At 54.5% G+C, this 16,960-nt stretch overlaps 1 protein-coding gene across 1 annotated transcript in view; it reads left to right on the forward strand.

The window, feature by feature from the left end:
- MYLK (myosin light chain kinase) overlaps positions 1 to 16,960 on the forward strand; it is a 232,765-nt gene that overhangs the window by 116,996 nt on the left and 98,809 nt on the right. Inside the window, exons 11-13 of the mRNA XM_075556319.1 lie at positions 11,080 to 11,217; positions 12,665 to 12,862; positions 13,840 to 14,089. Coding sequence (XP_075412434.1) covers positions 11,080 to 11,217; positions 12,665 to 12,862; positions 13,840 to 14,089 — 586 coding nt within the window. The remainder of the gene's footprint in view (positions 1 to 11,079; positions 11,218 to 12,664; positions 12,863 to 13,839; positions 14,090 to 16,960) is intronic.

A 16,960-nucleotide genomic window follows, 5' to 3' on the forward strand; every position in this document is an offset into this window, starting at 1 on the left:
TTGGGGCGGTTTGGTTATTATACTTGGAAAGAGGGTTAGATTATAACTTCACAGACAGCAAAAGGCCGTGGTGGGGTGCTCTCCACCCTCCCGCTAACTGCGCTGTCTTTGGGCCGGCCTACCTCAGTGCTGCCTTCCATTCCTAACCCGACGCCTTTGTCTTCTGATTGGCTTCTTCGGTTCCGGAGAAGTCAGGGGGCGTTATGTGGGAAAGCAAAAGAGAGCCAACCACAGGAGGAAGAGCCCTTTCTTTTTCCCTTCCTGCCACAAGTAGCCACCTTTTTTTTGCGGACTCTCCAGGTGGGTTCACGACTTTCCTTGGCGGGGAGTTCACAGACCTGGGATCTTGCAGCTTGCACACCCGGGCTGGGCGAAAATCACTCTCCATGGACGAGGACCGCCTTCTGGCCTTGGATTTTAGGGAAGGAAGGTGGCCGGCCTGGGGGCCTGCTGGACTCTGAGTGCCAAATAAAGGCGGAGGGCAAGGAGGGCGTCACTTCCCGAGGGCCCTCTCAGGGGTGGTTTATTGAATTCCCATCAGGGTTGGAGCCAATCAGATTTGCTCTTGGGGTGGTATTTTGCATGTTTTGAATGGTGATAGCTAAGCAAAAAGTAGATCCAAGATAAAGATCATCCTTTTCCTCCCCACAACGTAGCATTTTCCTGTGTGTGTGTGTGTGTGTGTGTGTGTGTGTGTGTGTGTGTGTGTGTGTAAGAGAGAGAGAGAGATTGATTGATTGATTGATTGATTGATTGATTTTTGGAAGGAAGAGATTGCATGACGTGACCCCCTGGGCATCTAGGGGTGTTTTAAAGCTGCTGACAGACTGAGAAGAGGGCTGCATAAATGGCGGGGACCAGAGGTTGGCTGGTGGTCCCTGTATTGGGGAGAGTTCCTCAAAGGGGCTGGGGTGCTGTAAGGATGCATCAAATCTTTTCCCTTCTCTGCCACTTCCATTCTGAGATTAACTGCATGCTCAGCCCTGGGGGAACTGTAAGCACCCCAAGCTAGGCCAGACCTCACAAGTTCAAGGACCCAGTTGTCCCAAGACCTAGCCACAGGCTTGGGAGTCCCCATGGCAACCTCCCATCTGACCTGGGGTGCCACTCCCCCCTCAGAATGTCAGCTCAGGAGTTCCCAGACCTGTGGGTCCATGGCCCCTCAGATACAGTAACCCACTGAAAGCGCTCTGCTTAGGATCACTGGTCTATTACAACTGAAAGGATACATGGCATAGTAGGGCCAAGCAGGGTGGGGGGTGAGACCCTTACACAGAGCTTCCACACATCAGTGACCAACAAGAAGCCCATGGAGCGAGCCCCCATGTCCAGGTGGGCCTGCCCTCCCTTGCCCTGAGGTTGGCTGACCTTAGCTGGTGGTTTCTGGCCCGGCTAGCACCCCTCCCCCAGGCCACCTCCTTAGCATAAGCTGCCCTTCACAGTCAGTGTGAAGACCCAGCATCCCGTTGGCTTCTGGTTTCGGGAAGCAACTAGTACCTGTCTGATGGTGGAGACAAGCTTCCAAGGGGAAATTGGGAACTGAGGTAGTTTTCCTGCTGGACTCCTAATAAGAGAAGGAAGGGCTCGGGAGAATTACAGACTAGCAGGAGAGGCCAAGTTCACAGTCAACTACTGGGGCAAAGGCGGCGAAAGGTTCTCAGATTCAGGTCCAAACAAAAAGGAAACTCAACTGCCATGGAGTCCATGCTGACTCATAGGGGCCCCGGTAGGACAGGGCAGGAGTGCCCTTGGGGTGTCCAAGATGGCAAACCTTTATCTAAGTAGAAAGCCTCATCTTCTCCCACGGGGGGCTGGCGGTTTCAAACTGCTGACCTGGCAGTTAGCAGCCCCCAACGCATAACCCTCTGTACCACCAGGCTCCTCTCAGGGGAAGGCACCCGAAACCAAACTCACTGCCGATTCTCACTCACAGCTCCCCTGTGGGACAGGGGAGAACCACTCCGGTGGTTTCTGAGACTGCTCTGTTTGTTTGGGAGTATTCAGGAAGTTGACAGGTTGTATGTAATGCCAGTGAGAAATGCTCAGGATAGAGCTGTCCATCAGGACATTATTACAAAGCTCAGGGCTGCCAATAGATGCCCAAAGGGCATACCACTCAGCTGTAAGCCTCTACCTGAAGGCATTCAGCTCCAGCTCTGTGGGTCAGCAAACCCAGCTCTCTGAATTCAGTACCCAGATGTACTGCACCCCAGGAAGCCTCAGCCTAAAGGCACTCAGCTCCCTTGGGCTAGCAGGCCCAGCTCCCCCAATTGCGTGCTGAGAGGGACCCCAGCGTACAGGCCAGTCTCCTGCACAGAAGCACTCAGCTTTACTTGCTCTGTGGGCTGGGAAGCCCATCACTCTGCTCCGTGCGCCAGCTCCTGCTTCTGCTGCTGCACCTCTGATGTTGTAGCTGTCTTCTGGATCCAGCAGTTCACTGCACGGGAATCCCAGGTCCAGAGGACACACTCCACTCCTGACTCCTCCTGGGAATGACATCCCACCTCCCGCTTCTCAGTGGGAGCCTTTTGTTTTGTTGGGTTTTTTAATGTGGTTTGATTGGTTCACATATTACACACTGGCACCGTAACTCTTAATGGGAGTTGAAAATCTCATTTTTCCCCCACAAGGGGGTAAAGGCTGACCCAGGCCTCCATTCTGAGGTCCAGGTTGTGCAGATCATATGTAAGAATAAGTGAGAAAGGTAACAATTTCCCCTCCAGGAGCTTGAGAGAGAGAGAGAGAGGCAGACTAAAACGCTGTCAAACAGTGTTTTAGTTTAGATGTCTTTTGAGAATCAAAGACATCTGTTTAGAAAAGATCGTTTGTTTTTATTTAATTCTTATAACACTTCCATTCTGCTTTCAAACGAACCCCACTTTTCCTAAAAAAAGGGAACCCTGGTGGTGTCCTGGTGAAGCTCTGGGTGGGGACTTGTTGGGTCCGCAGTCTGAAACGGCCAACAGCTCCGAGGGAGAAAGACTGGGCTTTCCACTCCCGTGGATGCAGCCTCAGAGACACACCCCCCCCCGCTCCCCGCCGGGGGTGGCCTTGACTCCACTCTCCGGCAGAAGGTGCTGGGGCTCAGAGAGGTTGAGTCAGTCGCCCAGAATATCACAGCTCTTAAGAAGCCGCAGGAGGGGGCCTCTAACTGCTCGAGCCTGTGTATTCTCTGCCCGGCTCTGCCAGACCCGCGTGAGTTGTTTGTGTGCTGCTTTTGTTTCACGGGAGCAAGGTGGTCGGTCACGTTGACTGAAACAGACACACCGGTTGTCATTGTGGGCATCCCCACCAGGGCGTCCATCCCTGTGCCTGCCAGGCCAGCCTGGGCTTCCCTGCATTTGCACTGGCTCCATATTTGGAGGAGCCTCTGGACAGACTCACAGCCAGGCACATTCACAGCTGGCAGTGCCCAGTGGCTCCTAGTTCGTGACTAGTGATTGCTTTTCAAAAACCGGTTTGCTCACGCTGAGTCAAAATCAGAGCAAAAAAAAATGCCCACAGGAAAAATATGAGGATTGATAGCATCCCAAAAAGGGCTCTTTCTCTCCTCCTTCCCGGACTCCTCCCTCCCTCTCTGTCATGTCCCCCTCTCCCCTCTTCTCTTCGCTTCCTCTCTGTTCTCCCCACCCCCCTTCTCCTCCCATGTGTCTCTCTTGCTCTTGCTCCTACAGGTAACAAGAGTGATCTCTGCAGGGTCTTCCTTGGTCCGTCCATACATGGCCTTTTGTGTCCTCAGTCTTCATGTCCATCTGTCCATTGGAAGACCGGCCTGGTCTTCTGCCTTTCTCTCAGGGTAGAGCAGGGACTCCAGGAGCTTCTCTGTCAGCAGGTCATGGAGGACATGGAGAGGCCCTGGCCAATGACACCAGCTTCCAGAGCAGCAATGAGTGTCCTTTCACCCAGGAGGCTGGGGAGGAAACCCCCTCAGGTCTGGTCTCAGCAGGGCCGTGGAAGCACGTTGTGGGACATGCCTGGCCCCACAGAGGCTGGGGAGCAAGCCTGTTGTCAGATCCCAGGGAACCGTCATTGCTTTCCCATGCCATGCTCAGTGCCTACCCGCCCGAAACGAGGGCTTGGGATTCCTGACATGGCATTGACTCTTGGGGCCTCCCCGCCGCAGACCCTGGCTCTCCTACTCTGGCCAGCCGCAAATGAAAGCTAACAGGCAGTTCAGCAGGTCAGGGGTCTCTGGACATGAAGAGAACTGTGTTAGTCAGGGTTGACTAGAGAAACAAATCCAAGGAGACTCATTTGTGTATAAGAAAGAGGTTTATATCCAAGAGCAATTGAATATTAAGAAAAACATTCCAGTCCAGATCCAGTCCATAAGTCTGATATTAGCCCCTATGTCTGATACCAGTCTATAAATTCCTCTTTGGACTCATGAAACATGTGCACTGATGCTGGATGCAAGAAGATCACAGGCCAGTGAGTGGAAAGTCTTATGGATCCAGTGGCAGTGGAAGCATCTCAGTGCTGGTGTGGTTCCCCACGTGACTCCTTCAGCTCCAGGGCTCTAGTGTAGCCCCATGTGTCTTCTCAACAAGAATGTCTTAAAAGGAGAGTGTCTTACAAGGAGAGTGTGTATGTCCCACCTCCAGTGAGCTCTTTATCTCCTTAGTGCCTCCAAATGAGGTCATCAAGCTGTGACCTGATTGACAGACTAGACTCCACCCCTTCACTCTTAATCCTCTCAAATTGACACCAGATGATGTAACTACTACAAGTGCCTGAGGAGAGAAAGCTCCCTGCAGAGTTTTGGTGACCAGCTTTTGTTCTCAGTGCAGTAGAGAGAATGCGCCCAAACCAGGACCCAGCCGGCTACCTCCTCCTCATCCACTGGTTGAGTCAGTCACAGTACCTCAGGAGACACCAGCTCCCTCCGCGGGCCTCAGCCCCTCAACTGTAAGACCACAAAAACCAAACTCCCTGCCGTCGAGCCAATGCCCACACACAGGCACCCTAGAGGACAGGGTAAAGTTGCCTTGGTGGGTTTCCAAGACTTTAACCCTTTAGGGGAGTAGAAAGGAGTGGCTGGTGGTTTCAAACTGCGGACCTTGCCAATCTCAGGCCAGCAAGTCACCACTGCGCCATTCAGCTCCTTTTTTCAGAGGGCCCGATGCTCCCCAAACATGCTCGGTCATCATGAAGTGCTGAACTTCTTTAGGAGTCCTTGTGACACTCTTACCTCAGTGGCAGTGTTCCTTCGGCCGGATGAAACAGGTTCTGGCTTGAGGGATGTGTTTAGTGTGGTGAGGTCAGATTTCAGTTTGCTGAACCGAAGCAGTTGGATTAGGGCCGGCAAAATGTGTCTGTTTCTGTGCTTCCTCTGCTGCAGGGATTCTTCTGGCTGTTTTACATGTGTTCCTTCTTTTAATCATTTAACCCCCTGAAAGTGATCTAGAGCTAGAGCAGCGGTTCTCAACCTGTGGGTCACAACCCCTTTGAGGGTCGAACGATGAAATAGCAACAAAAATAATTTTATAGTTGGGGGGAGTGTCACCACGACATGAGAAACTGTATAAAAGGGTCACAGCATGAGGTAGGCTGAGAACCACTGATCTAGGGAAAGCTCACTGAGGCCCCTCAGGTGAGAGCTGCTTCTGACCCACAGCTTTCTACCTGTCTCTTGTTGTTAGACCTCAGTCTGTGCACACACCTGGGAGCTCCTTTACCACCTTAAAGGTTAGCTGTTCACACCCACCAGCAGCACCACAGAAGGAACGCCAGCTGGTGATCTACTTCCCGAATTCAGCCCGGGAAAGTCCTGGTGCTGCTCCTGACACACAGGGGTTGCCAGGAGTTGTGACCCATGACAACTGGTTTTGGTTTTACCCACCTCCTTGGATTTGACTTCAGACTAGACTGAGCATTTACTGGTAAGGCCCTAGGTGAGCTGGAGCAATTGCTTTAGAATGAAATATGAGACCAGCACGCATACACATGGGGCTTGTCCCAACTCGCCTTCAGACTATCTGGGTTTTCAGGGATCTGGGATGCGGGCATGGCTCGGGCACCATGGGAGGAGGCTGATGCCCTTCAAAGGGTGCTGACTTGTCAGCAGGCCTGGGGAGGAGCCCTTGCTCTGCCTGGGTCTGTCTCCATGGCCCTGGGCAGGTCACTTCACCTTCCCTGAGTCTCTCTCTCAGGAACGTGAGGCGGTGGGACTGGGGCTGGGGTTTAGGGATTCCAGTTGTGGTTGTCAGGTGCCAGCTTCCGACTCACAGCAGCCCTGTCTGTCCAAAAGAAGGAAACACTGCCCGGTCCTGTGCCACCCTCACCCTCACTGTTATGTTGGAGCCCATTGTTGCAGCTTCCCGCTTAGCCAAGCTCCCCACTACTTTCCCAGCACGATGTCCTTTCCCAGCGACTGGTCCCCGATAACATGCCCCAAGTCCGTGAGATGGAGTCTCTCCAGTCTCACTAGCATCCTGTCTGTTCTTCCAGCAGTCCATGGTAGTTCAGGGTTCTTCACCCACACCATAATCCATTGCCAGACCTCCCCACGCCGATGGCACGATTGCCAATACCGCGGCTTGAATCGGGCACCCCTGGGGCCTCGAAGTGAGGCCTTTACTCTTTAATACTTTAAAGCGGGGGGGGGGGGGGAAATCTTTTTTTCTTCCTGCCAGTGGCCATTCAGAGATGCTTAACAGCCTTGACGGACCATATAGGCTCAACATTTCATTAACTCACCCCCAATGTGATGGCTGCAAGCCCTGGTGGGGGGCTGGGCTGCTAACTGCAAGATCAGCAGTTCAGAACCACCAGCCGTTCCTGTGGGGGGAAAGGTGGAGCTTTCGCCTCCTGTAAAGAGTTACAGTCTCAGAAACTCACAAGGGCAGTTCTACTGTGTCCTATAGGGCCACGGGCATTCGGCATCCACTCGGTGGCAGTGGTATTTTGAGTGAATAAGGTGGCTGAACTGCTTCTCTTTGGCGAGGCAAGTGGGATTGGTGTACTGAGATCGCTGGTGTTGGTGTACTGAGATCGCTGGTACTGGTGTACTGAGATCGCTGGTGTTGGTGTACTGAGATCGCTGGGATTGGTGTACTGAGATCGCTGGTGTTTGTGTACTGAGATCGCTGGTACTGGTGTACTGAGATAACTGGTATTGGTGAACTTGAGGACCTCCAATGGACCAGGGGCCAGCGGTTCCCACCTTGGTTTAAAGAAATCTTGTGCAATGCAGTAAGTTTTCCCAATGCAGTATGCCACTTGATTTCTCAACAACTGCTTCTGTAAGCATTGCTTACAAATCCAAATAAAACAAAATCCAGGACAACTTCAGTCTTTTCTCTGTTCACCACGATGTTGTCTATTGGTCCAATTGTGAGGATTTTTAATTTTCTTCCCATTGAGTTGTCATCCAACCTGAAGACGGCGGCAGTCTTTGGTCTTCATCAGCAAGTGCTTCCGTTTTTCTCCCTTTCCGCAAACAGGGTGATTTATTGCACATCACAGGTTGTTCCGAAGCCTTCTTCCATCCTAAGGCCTCATCTTCTTCACAGAGTGCAGCTTCTCAGCTATCCGCTCGGCATGCGGATTGACTCGGTATGGCGAGAGGACGCAGCCCTGCCTGGCTCACACCATTCATGACTGTGAGCTGTGCAGCCTGCCCTTGTTCTGTCTGCACAGTCTCCCCTTGGTCCATGTGCCGGTTCCACTCGGACACAGTGAAGTGTTCTGGAATGCTCATTCTGCTCAAGTCTGTCCATAGTTCATCATGATCCACACGGTCAGATGCCTTTGCGCAGTCAACACGACAGAAGTAAACATCTTTCTGGAATTCTCTGCTTTCAGCCAAGCTCCCTCCGCCAGCAACAAGGCTATCCCTCCCTCTTCCTCATCCTTTTCTGCGTCCTTCTTGAATTTCCCTTAGTCAGCTCCTTAGTCACTCTCTTCTTTGGGCATGTCTGCTTGTCTTCTTTGGTCGCCGTTCTCTGAGATGAGCACACATAGAGGCCTCCTTCAGTGGGTTGGTCAAACAGCAAGGTGTGTGTGCTGCATTACCGCGCAAGGGTTAACAAGCCTTCCGCCGACCCTGGCCCCACACTCTTCTCCATCCAGTCCAGCCTCTCGGCTTCCAGATTGAACAAGCCGGGTGGGAGGCTACGGTACGGCCCTAAGCACACCCCTCACCCAGCCGTCTCATGGAAGTCAATTTTAGCGACCTTCGTGTCCACCAGGAAAGGAAGGGCAAACAATGTGTGAAAGAAAAGCTGTGGGTGGGGGCGGTTTGGGTCAGTAATCTCTTGACAGTGACTCCATGCTTTTGTAAAAAAAGAAAAACATTCAAATTAAAGTAAAATGTCTACTCTGAATTGTCCTCCTGGACCCTCCCGGGCACCTCATGCTTCCCAACGTCCCTGCCCTAAGGCTCTAGGGTCAGAAATAACAAGTGGTGTCAGAACGAAATGCCCACTGCCATTCTCCCCATCTCCTGCCCGTAGGGAGCACTGTGGTCAGTCGTTCTCCATTGACGTAGAGATATGTCCCGTGGGCAGGAAAAAAGAGGAAGACGCTCATGGGGTCTCCACACAGTGCCTGAAGAACGGCTGTGACACACCAGCCACGGGAGGCTGGCCCCGGACCCGACATGATCGCCTCCTGTCGGTCCCAGTCGCTGTGAGCCTTGGTCGATGTAGGGCACTAGATGGAGCCCTGGTGGATGAGCGGGTGGTGGATTGGGTCACCAACTGCAAGGTCAGAAGTTTGAAACCGTCTGTGGCTCTGCTGAAGAGAGACGAGGCTTGTTCCGTCCCAACAAGCGTCACCGTCTCAGAAGCCCCTGGGGGCAGTTCTACTCTGTCTGGTAGGGTCACTGTGAGCCAGAATAACCTGGAGAGCGGTGTCTTTTTTGTTGTTGTTGTGTTTTTAACACCCATGGTTCTTAGCAAAAGAGCCCTTTGTGGCCCAATGGTTACATGCGAAGCTGCGAACCAAAACCTCGGTAGTTCGAACTCAGCAGCTGCGCTCAGCAGACATCGCTTTCTTACAGCCTGCAGCCTGTGGGGCGGTCTGGTCTGTCCTCCAGGGTCAGCTCAAGGGCAAGGGCTGGGGAGCTTTGTTGCCACCACTGTTGCTCAGCATGTGTATTCCTGGCAGTGCTTGTCCGGGGCCATATAAAAAGGCTCGGCAGTCCTTGGGTGAGAGGCCCAAAAGCCTCCTTTTGTTCTTCGTGACTGAGAAGCCCACCAGACATCTGAGGCCAAGTGGACTGACAGAGTAAGTCTACCCAGCCTCAAAGAAATGCCGGCATCGTCAGTGGATCGTCTTACAAAGAGTTTCTATACATCGGCTCTTTAAAGCTCCCCAGAGCCCTGTGGCGATACTATTATTACTCCCTGTTTAACTGAAGAGGGTGTTGAGCTTCAGGGAAAGACAGTGACTGTGATGGGGGAGGCTGGTTTTGAGAAACACTTCTGAGAGGAGGGAGGGCAGACTTCACCCCAGGGTCATGTACACAGACACTGGGCTTGGCCAAACCCTTCACAGGCCCGCCGAGGGAGCAGTGGGATCAGAAGAGCTTGTCCAGTCCCTCGCAGGAGAGTGTGGGAGCTCCCAATGGCCCCTGGGCACCGAGGGCGAGTGTCCATGCTACCTAGGACTCAGGCGGAGAATGGGCACCTGGGAGTACTCACTCGGGAGAGGAGAAAACACTGTCAACTCTGCACAAGACAGAAAGTTCCTCAGCCCTCCCCAGGTAGCCAGCTTTGCCAGCCCAGCGGGGACCAGATCTGTGGGGTACCAACATAGGCCCGAAGGCAGGTAGCCCTTTCCAAGGCCGCCTCCTGCCCTTCAAAGGCAGCCCGGCAGGAGAAGGGGCTGCAGGAGGGGCTGGGAGTGCCAGGGGAGCCACCCAGCCTGACCACTGCCTCTCTTCTCAACTGCATCTGCTTTGAGAAGCGGCCTGCAGCCCCTGGGCCTGCCCGGCCTCCCTCCACCTACACTCCCGGCGGCTGACCTCCCAGAGCTCTGTGAGGGGCCATCTTTAGTTGGCAGGTGTGAGATGCACCACCCTGGAGGCTGCAGGTGTGCCAGAGAAGGGCTGTTATCTGCGATCCTGGGCTGACAGACATCAGAAGGAACCCAGAAGTCCAGAGTCCTGTTCCCCTAAAGTCTAGGGCACAAGTTAGAGGTGTCCCAGCCCTTCTTACTCCCACTGCCATCAAGTCGATGCCAACTCAGCGTGACCCCATAGGACAGGGCGGAACTGCCCCTGTGAGTGTTTGAGGCTGTAACTCTTTGCGGGAGTCGAAAGCCCTTTCTTCGGCAGAGCGGCTAGGAGTTTCAAACTGCTGACCTTGCAGTTAGCAGCCCAACGAGTAACCCCTACGCCACCCTGGCTCTCCAACAGCAATAACAGCAAAGCTGAAAAGGATCTGTCGGCTGGCTGGACAGATTGAAAGACCAGTGCCCAGATCACTCCGGGAGCTTGCTCTGCACCAGGACCGCCCTGGGTGGACAGTGAAACCACAGGCTCAGCCCCCTCCCCTTTGCCTGTGAGAGGCAGGTTCTAGCCAGGGTTTGGGTGCTGCCCAAGAATCCCAGGAAGTCTATCTGCTAATTCATCCCACAAAGGGCTCAGGGGAAGTGAATGGGCCAGCCTGCAGCTAGCAGCTTGGTCTCATTTGAGTCCTGCTTCAAGCCACCTCCTCAATTCCATGTGTTCTCGCTTCCTCGGAGAGAGAATCCCACCCCCATCCCCACCGTGCCCAGGTGTTGTCTTCAGCAAACTACACATCATTAAAGGATTGGATTTGATAAGCTCCATGTTCACCCATACACTTTTGGGGGGTGGGGGGGTAGAGAATTATAGGGCACCAAACCTCTCTTCAAGGTGCCCTGGTACCAATTCAGAGCTCCAGCCTTTTAGTTCGCAGCCTAAGCACCTTAACCGGTGGCACCATGCGGGCACTCACTGAACTCCAGGGCCTCCACCTTGGTATCTATATGGTCAGCCTCCTGTACACAGCGAGCATGCCACATGGTCATGGTGTCTCTGTGGGGGGGGGGGTGGGGGTGCTGAATGAAGGAACCGATGGTCAACCCCTTCTGTCGTCCACCCCACAGAAAAGAAGAGCGACCGAAAGAGGGCATGCCCTCCGCCCGTGGCCTCCAGCCAGCCTGTTGCGCCCATCTTCCTGCAGGGCCTCTCCGATCTCCACGTCATGGATGGAAGCCAGGTCACCATGACCGTGCAGGTGTCAGGTTTGTCTCTGCGCCACGGGCCTCAGAGGGCATGGCTGTGGCCCTCGCGTGGGTGTTGTTCCCCAGAGAACCTCTCAGGTCACGGATCGGCCAGAACATCAGCAAGAAAGCACCAGGGACTCCCTAGCCTCTTGGCCCTGCTTTGGGGCTTTCTTTGGGTGGGTTTTCTGGGGTCAAGGGCAAGTCGTCTAGGGGAGGCTAGAAGAGGGACTAATTGGAAAACATGATGTGGACACTGTAGCTGGACGGTTTGGAAGACCAAGTGCAAAGCCAGGCTGCATGAGAACTCCTGGACTCTTGGAAGATAGTGTCCCTTGTTCAGTCCAAACGTTCCTGTGAGGAGAGGACGCAGAGAGGCCTTCTGAAGCCGGAGCAGCCATGGCACAACGTGCAAGAAGCCCCAGCCATAGTCCTTACTGGTGGGAAGAAGCCTGGTGTGGACCCAGTGGCTGGGGCATCCTCGTGGATTGTTAATTTTACAAATGGTCATGGGCCCTCCCAGCCTAGTCATCCATCTGCCTCGCCTTTCCAGCCTCAGGGTCTCTCAGCTGCAGAAGCAACAAAGATACGTTGTTGGGGGATCTAGGGCATATACTTTTGGGGATCTTGGGACCAACTCCTTCCTCCTGCCGGCTGGAGGCAGGCTTGTGTCAATCAGAGAGTCCCGGACAGGGTGCTGTAACCTCCTCCCCGCTCTGCCTGCAGGCAACACGCACTGCAGCGACTGGGCCTCCCATGGGGCCCAGCGTCCTCAGAGGTGCGATGTACCTGGCCTCCAGGCCCCTGGTGTCTGCGCAGCCTCACTCTGCAGCCACTGCAGGGCACAGCCACTCGCCCCAGGCCTCTCTCTGCCGGGCTCTGCAGTTGTCCGGTGGCCGCCCAGGAGTCATGATTGGCTGTTGCATTACGGTGAGCATTGATTGGGCAGAGGGTGGCCATCTCCTGAGACCTTATGGAAGAGAAAGTTCTTTCCACTTGAGGCCGGCCGATCATACCACGGGGGATCATTAAGCATCATGAATTCTGATTTTAAAAGTCTCGCTGTGTGGGACATCGTCTTCATCTCGGAGGCCACATCTGTCACTGCTGGGTTCTCTCAAGTTTCCCCAAATGGGTCCTCGTTGGAATTCACATTCTTGGCTGCTTTCTGTGTGCCAGGGGGAGCCCTGGTGGCAGCGTGGTCATGGAGTGGGCTGCTCACTGCAAGATGAGCGGTTCAAAACCACCAGCCGCTCCTCAGGAGAAAGATGGGGCAGCCTGGCCCTCAAAGAGTTCGAGTCTGGGAAACGCACAGGGGCAGCTCTGCCTGTCCTAAAGTGGCGCTGGCAGTGAGCACAGGTTGAGCACCAGAGAGCGCGTGCAGTACCGTATCCAGCCAGCTGTGAGTGCAGCATGGCCTTCCTGCAGGCCCCTTTCCCACTCCTCTTCCTCCCCTCACCTGGTGCAGGGCAGCCACCCCCTGAGGTCATCTGGCTCCACAATGGGAAGGAGATCCAGGAGTCCGAGGACTTCCACTTTGAACAGCAGGGCACACGCCACAGCCTGTGCATCCAGGAGGTGTTCCCAGAGGATACAGGCACCTACACCTGTGAGGCTTGGAACGGCGCCGGAGAGGTCCGCACCCAAGCTGTGCTCACTGTGCAAGGTGAGGCTGGCCAGCTTCCCCGTGCTCCTGCTTTGTTCCCACGGTGGGCCCTCTGCTCCTCCCAGCCTAACCACGTGCTCTGGCCGAGCTGGGGGCGGGGGGCTTGGGGGGGGGGGGGGCTTTTCCCTGCCTCCTGTAAGGCCCTGCTCCTGCTCGGTTCTTCCTGAAAAGCTATGTCGAATGAGCACTGAGAAAACTCTTGGCCTGAGAGTGCTCTGAGGTGAGCCTGTTATGCATTGGGCTGCAAACCGCAAGGTCAGCAGTTGGAATCCACCAGCTGCTTCCTGGGAGAAAGATGAGACTGGCTGTGTCTGGAGAATGTATAGTTAAGAAAGACAAGGTGCACATGCACAAAGCACGTGGCAAAGCCTATGCGTCTGCTGCAGGTCCTCAGGACCTGGCCCAGTGCCTCCCTGTGCCTTCTTAGCTGCCTCCCCTGGATTTGGATATGCACCTTTGTGTTGGCTGTACCCTCTAGCCATGTCGTCCAGACCGATTGAAGACCCAGTACAAGTGATCTCCCTGATGGCGTAGTGGTTATGCGTTGGGCTGCTGCTAATCGCAGGGTCAGCAGTTGGAAACCACCAGCTGCTTCCTGGGAAAAAGCTGAGACTGTCCCCGTGAAGATGCACAACCTCAGAAACCCTGTACAAGGTCCCTCTGGGTTGGAATCAACTCCCTGGCCATGGGTCTGGGGGGTTTATTGTGCGGGAAACCTGCTCTCTACCAAGCTTCCATCATCATGAAAATTGGATGAATGAACAGGGTCTGCCCCAAGGCCTCCCTCTAACTCTATTGCTGGGTGCTGGGTGCCAGGTGCCAGGTGTCGATGGCGACCTCGTGTGGCCACAAGTAGAACTGCCCTACGGGGTCTCCTGAGCTGCAGCCTTTATGGAGGCAGGGTTCAAACCGTCGACCTTTCCGTTCATAGCCCACCACCGGAGGGTCTTCTGACTCTACCCTTTGCCAACTTCCAGAGCCTCACGATGGCACCCAGCCCTGGTTCATCAGCAAGCCTCGCTCAGTGACCGCCACGCTGGGCCAGAGCGTCCTTGTGTCCTGCGCCATTGCAGGCGACCCCTTTCCCTCCGTGCACTGGCTCAGGGACGGCAAAGCCCTCTCCAGAGACAGCGGCCACTTCGAGGTGCTGCAGAATGAAGACGTATTTACCCTGGTCCTGAAGAACGTGCGGCCCTGGCACGCTGGCCAGTATGAGATCCTGCTCAAGTGAGTCTGCGTGCCCTCCAGCCTCCCTTAGCCCGGTGCCAACTCCCAGCTCGCCCGCCCGGGCCTGGGGACCCAGGGGAAGCACAAACAAATGTGGGGCTTGGGCTCCAGGGTTAAGGTTGGGCAGTGCCCTCAGCGTGCTCCCGTTTCCTCACTCAATGCAGCGGGCGAGTACCCACCGAGCACCTTCCCTCCCAACTAGTTCCCCGCCGCCCCATGCCTTTTTCACCTGGATGTTGCCCGCCTTTTATAGAGAGAATGGGAAATACAAAGAGGGGAAGAATGGATTCAAATGGGAAAACAAGGGACTAGAAGGGGAGCCATGCTAGCATCGTGGTCATCCGGGCTGCTGACTACTAGGGCAGCAGTTCAAGGCCACGAGCGGATCCTCAGGAGGAAGATGGTCTCGGGAAGTCACAGGGCAGTCCTACCCTGTCCTCTAGGGTCGCTTGCTACGAGCCAGCATCAGCTCAGTGTCAGGGAGTTATTATCTATGGGTACATAAACCGCCCCAACACTTGGCAGCTACAACATCGTCTTCATCATCTCCGCTCCTGCAAGTTGAGATTATAGAAGTAGCTTTAGTGGAGTGAATTCAACTCAGGGCCTGGAATGAGGGTAGAGTCCAAATGTCACCTGGGCATCAGTCGGGGAAGCCAAGGTCAAGACTGGAGGCTCCACTGCCAAGATAGCCCACTCCCATGGCTGCTGGCAGGAGGCCTCTGCTCCCTGCCACGTAGCACCGTCAGCCTCTGGCAGACAGGAGAGCTGGCTTCCCCTGGAGCAAGTGGTCTGAGAGCGAGAACAGGCTGGAACCGACCGTCTCTGCCACTTCAGTTCTCTTGGCTCTGCCACTGCATCCCTTCTGCCATCCCCCTTCGATGTGAGTCCCTGGATACAGGGGGGTTAACAGCTCCCCACTCTCTCTTTTCTCAAATGGTTGGGGTCTCTTGAGGTTACCTGGGAAAGAAAAGTTCTTGGAGGAAATTTGATGGAGGAGGAGGAGGGCAAGGGCAGAGAATTGGCAGGTGGAAAAAGGTTTGGCTGTTGAAGGCATGCTGGGTTGGCTGAGCAAGAAAGGGTGGGGGGAGAGCAAGGCAAAGCACTATGGGAAGAGAACCAAAACAGCACGATGCACCAGGAGGCCAGCCGGCAGACTGTCTGGGCCCAGCCGGGGACAGTCATAAAACTCACACTGTCCCAGCTGGACAGAACTTTAGAAGCCATCTAGTCACCTCCTCCTTTAAGCATGGGGGAAACCAAGGTCTCAGGATCATAGGCTTGCTATGACCACCCACCGGCAAGGCAAGTAGCAGAGCACAGTCTCCAGGCCCAGCTGTCCACTCCCTGGTGTACCAGGCCCTGCCGTTCCCCACCCAGCACGGGGAATCTCTCTCAAACACATGGGGAGCTTGGGAACCTGGGAAATCATACGGAATCCAACACCCACGCAGCGCTTGCCTCCTTTCCCTCTCCAAGGTCCAGCAACCTTATTCCTTTGGGAGGCTGTTGCCCCGGCCTTGGCTTTGTCCCCAGCTGAGAAGGAACAGTCAGCGGAAAATTCTCCTGGGGAGTGTGTGCCAGGCCTGGCAGGGGCCTTGTTCGCCTCCAACTTTCCTCATCCTGACAGGAGAAAGACGGAGCCTTTGCACTGCACAATGCCTTTCAAGGAGGAAGCCAGAGAGGGATGGAGCGGGAGGGGGTCACAGGTCCTGTCCCGGCTCTCGTTGGGGGAAGGTATGAGTGGGGACTTTTTAACTTCTCTCCCCAGCTCCCGTTTCCAAAAGGGGAAATGTCACATTCCAACTGAAATATGTAAAAGATTGATACTTGCCAGGAAATGAGTTATTGAAACTCATTTTGCCTAAAAAATTCATTCCAGAGGTGACTGGTTCTACGTGGGACAAGGTCCAAGGCTTTATAACCAAAGATTGGGCTTGGGGCACTGGGGCAAACTGGCACTCCATTCGGCTGTGAGGGGACAGTTTCTCTCACTTCCCAAGGCAGCACCTGGACCAGGCACCAGGCTTCTTTTGTACCTTGGCACGAAGATGACTCCAGGCAGCTGGTCCTGTGGACTAGTTTGTCTCGCACTGGGTCTCAGGAGGGAAACCTCCCTGACTTTTGTGGGCTTCCAGCCGAGATTTATGTTGATGGCTCTGGGAGTTTTACCTCCTAAGCAAAGGAGCCTTGGTGGTACAGTGAGTTGAGCACTGGACTGCTACTTGTAAGGTCTGCAGTTCAAATCCACCAGCCACTCTTGAGGAGTTAGATGAGACTCTCTGCTCCTGGGAAGATACCCAGTCTGGAAACCCCGAGGAGCCATGAGTCACGGTCAGCGCTGTGGCAGAGTGTTCGGGTTTTCAGGTCATCACACCAAGAAGTCCTGGTGTCACAGGGGCTGAGTGTGTGGAAGGTTGATGATCCAAACCTGTCAGCTGCTTCGGGAAAGATTTACAGCCTTGGAAACCCCAGGCGCAGTTCCACGCTGCCGTGGAGTCACTGTGAGTTAGAATCAACCCAAAGACCAACGGCCAAATTGGGTTCCCTTTTAATTACCCTCCAAGGAATGGCCACCATGCGCAAGAGTCTCACCTTTATTCTACTGCCCCCAGGCGGTCCTGGGGGCCTCAGGGTGAGGCCTGGGGGCCGGTTGGGCTGGAGCTCCGTGCTTCCCACCTTGACAGCAGATGCAAGCTGACCTCGGAGATGTTGTGGGCTTGTTTGCAGACCACCGTAAAAAGAAATATCGCAACAAACCGAGTCACACACTTTTTTTGGGGGGTTTCCAATTCATGAAAAAGTTATGTTCACAACTCACTATAATAGAGTCTTACAAGGAGCCCTGGTGCGGGGAGTGGGTTAAGTGTC

The sequence above is a fragment of the Tenrec ecaudatus genome, chromosome 8, assembly GCF_050624435.1.
Source record: "Tenrec ecaudatus isolate mTenEca1 chromosome 8, mTenEca1.hap1, whole genome shotgun sequence".
Classification (NCBI taxonomy): Eukaryota; Metazoa; Chordata; class Mammalia; order Afrosoricida; family Tenrecidae; genus Tenrec; species Tenrec ecaudatus.